The sequence below is a fragment of the Alligator sinensis genome, unplaced genomic scaffold (assembly GCF_000455745.1).
Source record: "Alligator sinensis unplaced genomic scaffold, ASM45574v1 scaffold1259_1, whole genome shotgun sequence".
NCBI lineage: Eukaryota > Metazoa > Chordata > Crocodylia > Alligatoridae > Alligator > Alligator sinensis.
The window spans coordinates 160,180-171,798 of NW_005843219.1; the positions used below are offsets into that span (position 1 = coordinate 160,180).

Consider the following 11,619-nt stretch of genomic DNA (forward strand, 5'->3'; position numbering starts at 1 on the left):
CCTCTCTTCTGTTGAATCTGTACAGTGCTATAAGGCTTTTTTCTAATTTGACTGGTACCTATTTTATGCAACTGCTGTTGACGGATGAATTGAGTGATACTTGGAGTTCATTTACTGTCTGCCCATGCATCTCTTTGCATCTATTCCCTCTAAAAAGGTTGCATTGGGAGCCACAGCCCCCCCAAATTGTATTAGATCCCAAGTACATGATCACTTATTAACTGAAATCAAGGTGCCACTCTTACATGCCTATGCCAGGTTAATCTAAAACCTTGTCTTAAAATCAATCTTATGAAATGTGCTTGCCTTGCATTTTCCCCAGTATTTTCCTCAGAGCTCTTTTCACTTCTCTGTTATTCAGGCTGTAGATGATAGGATTTAACATGGGGGTTAAGACGCTATACTGGATGGAGAACAGTCTGTCTAGAGCCACCGAAGGAACTGAGCTAGACCTCAAATAACGGAACAACACAGCTCCATAATACAAAACCATCACTGTTATGTGGGAGCTGCAGGTGGAGAAAGCTTTATGTCTACCGGCTGTGGACTGTATCTTCAGGATAGTGAAGATAATGTAGATATAGGAGACCAAGGTGATGGGCACTGAGAGAAAAGCTAGAAGTAGAACTGATACGAGAAACACCATTTGGCTGACCGTGGTCTCCGTGCAGGACAGTGCTAAAAGGGATGGGAGCTCACAGCTTAAACCATTGATTTTGTTGGTCCCACAGAAGTGTAGAACTAACACAGGAGCAGTGTTTACCAGGGAAAAGAATGCACTAATTAACCATGCGCCACCCACCAATTGTCCACACAATCGCTTATCCATGATCCTCACATAATGCAGCGGGGCACATACGGCAACGTATCGGTCATAAGCCATTGCCGAGAGTATGAAAGCTTCTGTGCAACCCATCAGAAGAATGAAGCTCATCTGTGTAATGCAGCCAGGGAGAGAAATGGTTTTCTTTCCTGTTAGGATGTTTTGCAGCATGTTTGGGACGGTGACTGAGGAATAGCAGAGGTCCAGGAAGGACAAGTGGAACAGGAAAAAGTACATGGGGGTTTGAAGATGAGGATCATTCCTTATTGCCAGCATGATCACCACATTCCCTAGCAGGGTTTGCAGATAGATAACTAAGAAGACCAGGAAGAGGAAAACCTGGGCATATGGATTATTGGATATCCCCAAGAGAACAAAGTAGTTGACAGTGGTTTTGTTCTTCATTGAAATTTATTCAATTGGCATTGACCTGTGAGAACATAAAAGGTAAAATTAAAAAAAACCCAAAGCCCTAAATTGAATTTTCATGTATGCATATTGAGCTTGGCTCTAGTCTCGATGCCTTCCTCTAAGTGAATCAGAAGCTTTCCATCTGTGCTGCCTTCCATCCTTTTTTCCCTTCAGTGCCAATTAAACACAAAGGACGGTACCTCTGCTTCAGAAGGAGTGCTCAAAAGCCTAATGAGTAATTCCTGACCTGCGTGCTGTGCTAGAAAGCCATAGTGCTGCGGTTTCAAGTTCTTTCTGGGTGAAGGGAAAACTAAAGGCTGTCTTCACCTTCCCAGGCAAGTGCTCTAACCACTCGGCTATTGGAGCTAAAACACAGGATAGCCCTCCTCCCTCCCCATTTTGTCTTTGGGACTTGACTTGGGTATGCATATATGTAGTTGTCAAGGATTTAGGATTTTATGTTCAGGGATGTAATCTCAAACTCTAAGAGCCAGAAATGCGCTTAAATGAAAAAAAAGAAAAAGTTAGATGACTGAAGGGTAACGAAATACCATCTTCTAGATTGTCCTTATTTATCTTTGCAGCTGTAACACACTACCACTAGGTCAGTCATAGGAAAGAGAATTCACCTGGGAACAGGAAAAGACCAAGAGCCACTCCTGTACATGATTTTACTACTTTATGAAATGTAAAAAACCCCCAAAAAACTGCTTCACCTTCCCATGCAGCAAACAAATCTCAGCAGAGACTGGTATGCTTTCTATCAAAGCCCACTGAATACCTTATCTGAATGATGCATATTTTTTTTCTTTTGTTAATCTACCTGTTTGAAATAATGCATTTATTCATAGAGTAGATTATTGTTTTTCATAATAAGGTTAGAGAAAATATTTGGTGAAAGATCAAACAATCCAGAGATTTGACAAAGTAAGGGGTGGGTTTTTTGGGGTTTTTTTTGTAAAGCATACTTTTTCAGCATAGCTCCAACGACAGCATTGATTTATACTAGTGGGAAATCTGGCACATGGATTTCACTCATTGGACTAGATAATCTCATCATCCTCTCTGACTTTAAAACCAATCTCCTTTATAGCACTGGCCAGGTAACTTCACCCTGTAACATCTAGAGTGAAGCCAGTGACTTCTGTTGGCATGAACCATCACTTTATTCAAGGCAGCCAGATGGGGTGAATTCACCCCTTCTCTATTGCATTTGTGTATATGGTTAATCATTCTCACTGGTAAAATAAAACCAAAAGTGAGTACAACATGTGCATAAAGCCCTGCCAAAGCTGAATGGAAATGCTTTACTCGCAGTCTGCATTCCTTTTGCACAAGCATAAGTGACACGAGCAAAGTACAAAGTAGGAAAATGGAAGATGCAGTAAAATAAGAAAGAAATGATTATCAACAAATTGCTCAAACTCACCAGAATCTTGTACGAGGTTTTCAACACATCCTGAAGGGTTTTGGACACGGACACATACTTCTACCTGCCACTCTTAGGAAAGGACAGTAAGTGAAGCCAACTCCAAAGAGGCAAATCACAGTAAATAGAAAGGGGTATCGGTTTACGTGGGTCTAGCAGACAGACCTGGTAAATAATGAGATCAAGAAAGAACCTTAGGTTATTTTTTAAAAGGTTGACTTGCCTACACCAGGAGAACATAGATGCAACCCTTGATCCCACTTGGGACACGATCCCTGATGCTTATCCAATTTAACAAGTGAGTCAGTGTAAGATTTGTCTATGGTAAGGAACATTTGGTGCCAGTCAACTTTGTAAGAGAGTAAGTAGAAAACATGGAAGCTGCCTAGAAAACATGCCTTCTGGGATGCGGTGAAATGAAGTAACCGTCTCTTTTGGAAACTAAATAGATTGTGTTAAGTGGGTCTTTATATCACCTGCAAGATATTAAGTTTGGTGCAGGGATCATTGGGTGTAATACCACGGCCTGTATCAAGCAGGAGGCTCATGAAAATTAACTTCAGCATTTCTTTCTGACAACAATGCAAGAAACAGACGTCACATTTGTCCCAGCACAGCTGTGCCTGTATTTGTCCCAGAACAAAAGTGTCCCACGATTAATGTGTACACACGTCAGCACTTAGAGAGTGGCTGAATGGATTGCTACTTTTCTGCTATTGATTGAATCCTGGAACAGCCATTTGGATGCACTTCACAATGTCCCAAACTTTTGGCATTTCTTATCCCATGAACCTTTCCAGGTTTGTCTGGCACAAACACAATGTGGCCAGATCCAGATGTGAAGGCACGTGTCATTTGTGGTGTTGCAGACCTCTTAGGCAGCACATGCAGTTTGTGGTGCTGCTGTTAAACCATGCATGACACTGGTAATTTGCAGTGCTGGCACAAAATTTGCTACCAGGATAGCACAAAAAAACCAAACAAACCCAGAAAGAAAACAGCAGCACAAAGGATGCCAAAACGTGGAGACAGGGAACCAGGGAGCCCTGGGCTGCTTGCTCCCATCTCCGCATGCTGTGGCCCATACTGAGGCACCCTGTGCCCTAGCCAGCCACTCCCCGCGAGCTGGTGCACAGTGCCTGGAGACGGGGAAACAGGCAGCCCTGGGCTGGCTGCTCCCCTGGCTCTGTGTCTTGGTAGCTTAAGTCAGGGATAGCGGACAATTAAATGGTGAGTATACTGTACATCCTCATACATGTTTGTTTGACTTTTTAGGCTACTGTTACAAAGAACACTGAAAAGAGACAGTTAAAGTGTGTAACCCCACAAGAGGCCGGGCACAGAATCATTTCTCATTCAAACTTGCATCATAACCAGAGATTGAAACTTCCTTCCTCCTGCCCACAATGCTGTGCATGAGATCATAATTTTTAGGTTGAGCCAACCACTTTTCATCATACAAAATCACTTCTCGATGGCCCAACGTGACACAAGCGGGCTGTGCTTTGTTGGAGGGTGATGTGTCCAAACAAAAGGAGAGACTTGCCCAGGCCAAGAACTGAAAGAGGTAGTGGGTGTTGTCAAAAATAGTCCCTGTTAGCTAGTCCCTGTGGCTCTTCAGGAGCACCATTTTCACTCATATTCACCTTCTTGTCCACTGTAACACCTAGGTCCAGCTGCTTAGCTGGTCAGTCCCCAGTCTGTACCAGTGCATAGGATTGTTCCATCATACCTGCTTGATTTTGCCCTTGTCATTACTGAACCTCATGAAATTTATTTGGTCCAATCCTCCAATTTGTCCAGGTCTCTCTGAATCATAGCCCTGCCCTCAATTATATTTATTACTCCCCACAGCTTGGTGTCATCTGCAGACTTGCTGAAGGTGCGCTCTATGCCATCTTCCCAGCAGTCAACAACATTACTGAACAAAACTTGTTCCAGATCCAACACCTGCAGCACTCCATTTGATACTGGCTGCCAGATAGACATTGAGCCATTGATTACCATCTCTTCACTTGAATTATCAAGCCTTTTTTTTTTTTTCTTCCATCTCATAGTCCATTCATCCCACCCGTACTTCCTTGGCTTGCTTGTGAGAATATTGTAGTACACAGTACTGTCATAGACTGTATCAAAAGCCTTGTGAAGGAAATGATATATCATGTCCAGTGCTCTCCCTCCATGCAGAGAGGCACTCATCATTTTGGTCACGCATGACTTGTCCTTGGTCAACCCATGCTGACTGTTCGTAATCACATTTGTCTCCTCCAAGTGCTTAGAAATTGATTCCTTGAGGACCTGCAACAAATTTTTTCATAGACTGGGGTGAGGCTGACTAGTCTGTAATTTCCCAGATCATCCTTTTCCCCTTCTTCCCTTTTTTAAAGATGGGCAATATCTTTTCCCTTTTCCAAACATCTCAGACCTCCCCCAGTCACCACAAGCTTTTCGAGATCAACGCCAGATGGACAGTATTTTTGCCCTTTCCAAACATCTGGGACATGCCCCAGTCACCATGAGTTTTTAAAGATAAAGGCCAGTGGCTCTGTAGTTGCACAGAGGGATTACTGGGACTCATCCTTTAAAGATGGGCAATATCTTTTCCCTTTTCCAAACATCTCAGACCTCCCCCAGTCACCACAAGCTTTTCGAGATCAACGCCAGATGGACAGTATTTTTGCCCTTTCCAAACATCTGGGACATGCCCCAGTCACCATGAGTTTTTAAAGATAAAGGCCAGTGGCTCTGTAGTTGCACAGAGGGATTACTGGGACTCATCCAGCCCTCTGACTACTACCTCATGCAGCTCATCTGTGTGGACAAGAATGATACTGCCAGGGGTAACCCTGAGCAGATCAAATGGGAATACAGGGCTCTGGGTGCAATGGTAAAGGGTTAAGGGTCTTGGGTAGTATTCTCCTTGATCTTCCCAGTCAATGGGAAGGGCCCAGGCAGGAGCAGATGCATCCTGCAGATTAATGCATGCTATGCAGATAGTGTCTCCAGCAGGGCTTTGGCTTCTTTGACGTTGGGATGCTGCTCCAAGAAAATGATTGCAAGGAAGAGATGAGATTTACCTGAAAAAAGAAAGGGAATCATTGCAGACTGGCTTCCTAAACTAATAAGGAAGGCTTCATACTAGGTATGCCATGGGATGGGAACCAAACCTATGATGTAAATGTGGAGGTGGGTGAACTAAAGGAAGCAGAAGCACAAGGAGACAATGGGGGAAGCCTTCTAATTCTTCTTGAGAGAGAAGGATAATTGGATAGATATTTCAGGTGTCTGTACATGAATGCATGGAGGCTGGGAAAGAAGCAGGAACAACTGGAAGTCTTCACATAACCATGGCACAATGACGTGATTGGAACAACAGAGACTTGGTAGTAGTTCACATGACTGGAGCACTGCCACGAACAGGTACAAACTGTTCAGGAAGGGCAGGCAGGGGAGAAGAGGAGGAGGAGTTGTGCTACATGGTAAAGAGCCCTATGATTGCTCAGAGCTCCAGTATGAAACTGGAGACCAGACCTGTTGAAAGTCTCTGGGTTAGGGTTGGCAGGGATCAACAAGGGTGATGTCATGGCAGGGGTCTGGTATAAACCACCAGGCCATGAGCAGGAGGTGCATGATGTTTTCTTCAGACACCTAAGAGAAGTTTCCTGATCACAAGCCCTGGTTCTCATGGGGAACTTCTATCACCCTGACATGTGCTCGGAGGGCAATTACAGTAGCACGCAGGCAATTCAGGAAGTTTGTGGAAAATGTTGCTGAGAACTTCCTGGAGCAAGGATTGGAGAGACCAACTAGGGGCTGTGTTCTTCCTGATATGCCGCTCAGACACAGGGAAGAAGTGGTGGGGAATTAGGTAGAGGATGGCAACTGGGGCAGCCATGCTGATGAGATGATTGAGGGTGAGATCCTGAGGAAAGGATGGAGAGAAGTGAAATAGGGAAAACAGACTTTGACTCCATCGGGGAACTCATGGCTGGATGCCCTGGGAGGCCAGGGTGAGTGGGAAGGGGCCCAGAAAGGGGGGGGGGGGGCAGGCTTTATTTTAAGGAAACCTTACTGAGGGCACCAAAACAAATCATCCCGATGTACATGGAAGCTGGCAAGTATGGCAGAAGACCAGCATGGCTCAGCAGTGAACTCTTCAGTGACCAACAAAGGATGCTGCAAGAAGAGTACACTTAGATCAATGACTAGGGAGGAGTATGAGAGTATTTCTCAGGCATGCAGGGACGAAATCAGGAAGGGCAAAGAGAGCTGAAGTTTCTCCTAGTTAGGGACATGAGGAGTAACAAGAAGGATTTGTACAAGTATGTCAGCAACAAGAGGAAGATGAAGGAAAGCATGGGTTCCTAGCTGGATCGGGGAGGCAACCTAGTGACCGATGATGTGGAAATGGCTGAAGTACTCAATGCCTTTTTTACCTCAGTCTTCACAGGGAAGGTCAGCTCCCAGACTACTGCACTGGGCAGCACAGTTTGGAGAGCATGTGAGCAGCCAACAATGGCAAGAGATCAGTTTAAGAGCTACTTAGAAAAGCTGCATGTGTACAAGTCCAAGGGGCTGGACACAAGGCACCCAAAGTGCGGAGGGGGGCTGGTTGGAGCTGGCTGATATCCAGAGGTGTGCAGAAAAGAACAGGCTTGCTCAAGTATTTGAACAATGGGGGGAAGTCCCAAACTTGTAGTTGTAGAAAGCACCCAGACCACAAATGTTAGAAGCTGGAGAAGACGATAGTCCTCCTCACTTCCCACAGAATCAGGGGAAGTAGACCTGGCAGGGACACCGGGATGTCATCTACTCCAGGCCTAAGGGCAGAAAAGATGGTACAGAATCAGTGAAAACAAGGGGCTGTCATCAAGGAGGATGACTCCTCTGTTGCTCAGGACTGCAGGGAGGTGGCTAGGAAGGCCAAGGCAGAGATGGAGCTAGGGCTGGTGACCAGAATTAAGGATAACAAAAAGTCCCTTTTCAAGGACATAGGGAATGAGAAGGCAGCACCGGGTAACGTGGGGCCCCTACAGGACAGGCTTGGCAATTGAAACCCGGTAACGGACCAGGGGATGGCCCCATGTACAAGAAAAATGTGATAAATTGTAGACTAATAGAAAATTACTCTGGAAACAGCGTCTGGAGGTATGTACAAGGCATGATTATCCCTATCCAAACTACCCCATACAAAACCGTTTTCTAAACTGTTTCTAAAAGTATGCAGTCACCCTGTCACACCACTACAACACAGGATATACAAAGAAGGCAGCACCTCCGCCCCATTACAGAGAAAGGACCCTCATTCCCCACAAGTCTCTACCCATGTGTCTGTACAGTAAACTTCCTTCCTGCTCCCAAATATGGTGATTGGCAAGTCCCTGTGGGGACAAGGAAAACCCCTTAGCCTTGGCTGCAGCCAACCCCCCGTGCATGAGGAAGGCAGGGTTCCTGGGAGAGGGGCGCCCTGACACCATTAGCAACAGGAGGGGGGAAAAAATGCCTCCCATCCCCATGTTGCAACTAGCAAAGCCTAGACAGACTGGCCCAATGATAGATGCAGCCTGATACAAGCCACAGCGAGATCCTCTGACGTGGTCAGCAGTAGGTCCAATGAGAGACTCTGGACAGTCCTTCTGGCTTCAATATCTGTGAATCCACTGTGCTTGCCCACGGACTCTGCTTCTGAGCTGAGCAGGGCTCTAGGGAAACAGTCCCACAAGACCTCCCACCATATAGATAGACAACTCACTGACTGCGACTTCAGTCCCTTCATTGCAGTAAAGCTCCAAGTCAGCTGCACGCCCAGCTCTTCTTCAGGGACTCATCGTTTTGGATCTCCTCCTCTCAGTTCTTCTGCAGAGTGAGGAGTGCATGCCCCCGAGAAACCTGTACCCCTGGCATCTAGATAGCACAGTGATGGGGGGACAAGAGATTGGAGGCAGGAGTAGATGATCAGTAATCAAGCTGCCCTAGGATTTAACATAGGAAAATGAAGACAAAACCATTAAAATGAGCACAATAAGTTATATATTCAATTCAATAATGTTTGGGTTTTAATAGAGAGGATCTTTTATAAAAATTATAATGAATTAAATTTAAAATTATTTCCGAACTTTATTTTCCATTTAATACAATTTTGACAGTTGTCATAAAAAGTATGCATATAGGTATTCATATGAAAAATTGCATATTTCTGTCCTGAAATTTTTACCTTTTCTACAGCAATGTAAGTGAGTGGGGAAGCAGGGAGGCAGCCCAAGGCACTGCCTTTGTGGAGGGGGGAAATAGCCATGACCACAGCTCAGCAGCATGGCAGGCAGAGCTGCCCTGTGCATCACAACCTGCCCTGGGCTTGGAGCTGCCCTGCTAGCATGTCTCCCCCTTTATCAATAACCAAGAGTGCCAAGTGCCAAAAGTTATCTAGTTTGCTGGCCACGGAAGATTTTCAGACTAAACAAATAAAGAAAAGGTAAAATATCTTTGAAGTAGATGAGTTTCAGGATGTAGGGAGCGTTAAGGAACGATGACAGCCCATGCTTATATATAATTCTGAGACTTGAAGCCAGTTTGAACACGCAGCTTTGTGCACATCCAGCCAGCCATTTGATTGCAAACTTCCCACATGAATTAGATCCTAGACACAGCCAGCATCTTAAGCTCTATGTCCCTAGGAAAATGGAAATACTACGGGATGACCTTTTTGATTTCATAATTTCATGCTCAGCTGCCCATGGGTAAGATTCAGAAACCAGCATTCATGAATTGATAGGATCTGGGGTTGTATGAATTCCCTTTTCCCATGTCACATGGACTTGCAATGGACCTGCAATGGATGTGAACTGACATGGCCCCGTGGACTAGAAAGGAGCCTAATCGGTTTATGCCAGTGTGATAGTGCACTGACAACTTCTCCACTTTCACAGACGTGGGAAATGTATGAGCACTAGTGAGTGGCAGTGACCAGGTGTTGGCAAAAGCTCTGATAAAATACTTTTCCTGCCCACTTCTTCGATGAAATGCCACAATTATCCAATTTTTTTAATGTATCATTAAAAATATTGTCACTTTGGGAACCCTGTTTCTATCAGAAAACTCCTTTTCAACTGAAAATCAGGTGGACCTCTAAAACAATTAAGTCATGGAGAATTGTGGCCAGGAAAATGGTGTTTTTTCTCTTGCTTCCTCTTCTCCTGACACAGTCATTCCCTTTCCCTCCACAGGCATCCTAAAAGGCACTGTGGATGATGATGTCCAATTGCACCACTGTGACAGAGTTCCTACTCCTGGGGTTCTCCGATGCCCTGGAATTGCAGATCTTGCACTTGGCCAGTTTTCTAATACTATACCTGACAGCCCTGATTGGCAATCTCCTTGTTATCGTGCTCATAGCCTTTGACAGCCACCTCCACACCCCGATGTACTTCTTCCTCCTCAATCTGTCCATCCTCAACATCGGATCCATCTCTGTCATTGTCCCCAAATCCATGGCTAATTCCATTCTGAACACCAGGCTGATTTTCTATTCTGGATCTGTCACCCAAGTTTTTTTTCTTCTTCTTCTACATTACAGCAGACCTCTTCATCCTCACCGTTATGGCTTACGACCGATACATCGCCATCTGCAAACCACTGCACTATGCGACAGTGATGAACAGGAGAGCTTGTCTGCAAATGGCAGCCATGACCTGGAGCGCTGCTCTTCTGTACTCTGCCCTGCACACGGGCAACACCTTTAGGCTGCCCTTCTGCCACTCCAACATCATCAACCAGTTCTTCTGGGAAATCCCCCAGCTCCTTAGGATCTCTGGCTCGGATGTGTTTACTAGTGAAATTCAGATCCTTATCTTTAGTGCATGTTTTAAGTGCTGGTTGCATTGTGTTTATATTTGTGCCTTATATTCAGATATTCACTACTGTACTGAGAATCCCCGCTGAGCAGGGCTGGCATAAAGCAGTTTCCACCTGTCTTCCCCACCTCATTGTTCTCTCCTTGCTGGGTAGCACTGGTGTGATTGCCTATGTGAAGCTCACATCTGGGTCCCCATCACCTCTGGATCTCATGCTGTCTGTTCTTTATTCATTCACCAATGATGAATCCAGTCATCTACAGCATGAGAAACAAGGACATCAAAGCAGCACTGTGGAAACTGGTGAGATGGAAGTAGTTTATTGTGATGAAGATGTTGGTTATTCTCCAATGACTGTGGTTTCAGTGAACATTTTTATTGAAACAATCATTTGTGTTATGAAAACAGATTATTAGAACCAATATCTGTTCTGTTTGTTTAGGTTTACACCATTTAAAATGATTTCTTTCTCTAATTTTAAGCTTGTATCTCCCTGAATTAGTTAGTCTCTGATACCGCTCTGCCCTAGCTAATGTTTTTGTATCTGTTAAATTTTATCTTTGATGCTGATGTTGTCATTTGTTACTTCACGATTGCCACAGCTTGTACATACCTTCATTATCTCTAACAATCCCCATTGAAGAAAATCATTGGATCTTTCTCCGTTCTGGGTTAGAAGGTGTTCTTGAAGTTTGTTTATGTGGGATGTGGAACGAGTGTATGAGACTGTTTGAAAGCAGAGTGATTATGGGTTTGAGATAGGAGGTGTCAGTGATTACTTGGGTGCTTGTTCCTGCAGTCATGCTTTCCTCCTATGTGTTTTCCAGGAGAGCTGAGCATGTTCCTTCATACAATGCTGAAGGGATGGCAATGATTTCTTGTCAGTGTCTATGCACTTGTGTTCCTGTACAAGTCATGACTGTAGTGATGCTGGATTTAGGTTGTCCTTGTATTTCACCTGTCTGTATTGGGAGGCCCAAAACTGGTCACAGTACGCTAGATGTGGCCTCGCCAGTGCTGAACGGAGGGGAATAATCACTTCCATCAGCCTGCTGGCTGCGTTCCTACTAATGCAGCATAACATGCTATTTGTTGTCTTGTCAACA

The 11,619-nt window shown here is 44.8% G+C and overlaps 1 protein-coding gene and 1 pseudogene across 1 annotated transcript; one reads left to right on the plus strand and one right to left on the minus strand.

The window, feature by feature from the left end:
• Positions 1-289: 289 nt before the first annotated feature.
• LOC112548497 (olfactory receptor 5V1-like) lies at positions 290-1,228 on the minus strand. Its single transcript, XM_025194470.1, has one exon. The coding sequence runs from the start codon at positions 1,226-1,228 to the stop codon at positions 290-292; it is 939 nt and encodes a 312-aa protein (XP_025050255.1).
• Positions 1,229-9,907: 8,679 nt separating this feature from the next.
• LOC112548496 lies at positions 9,908-10,867 on the plus strand (annotated as a pseudogene).
• Positions 10,868-11,619: the final 752 nt, after the last annotated feature.

Coding starts and splice junctions, on each gene's coding strand:
- LOC112548497 (XM_025194470.1), bottom strand. CDS start 1,228: ATGAAGAACAAAACCACTGTCAACTACTTTGTTCTCTTGGGGATATCC.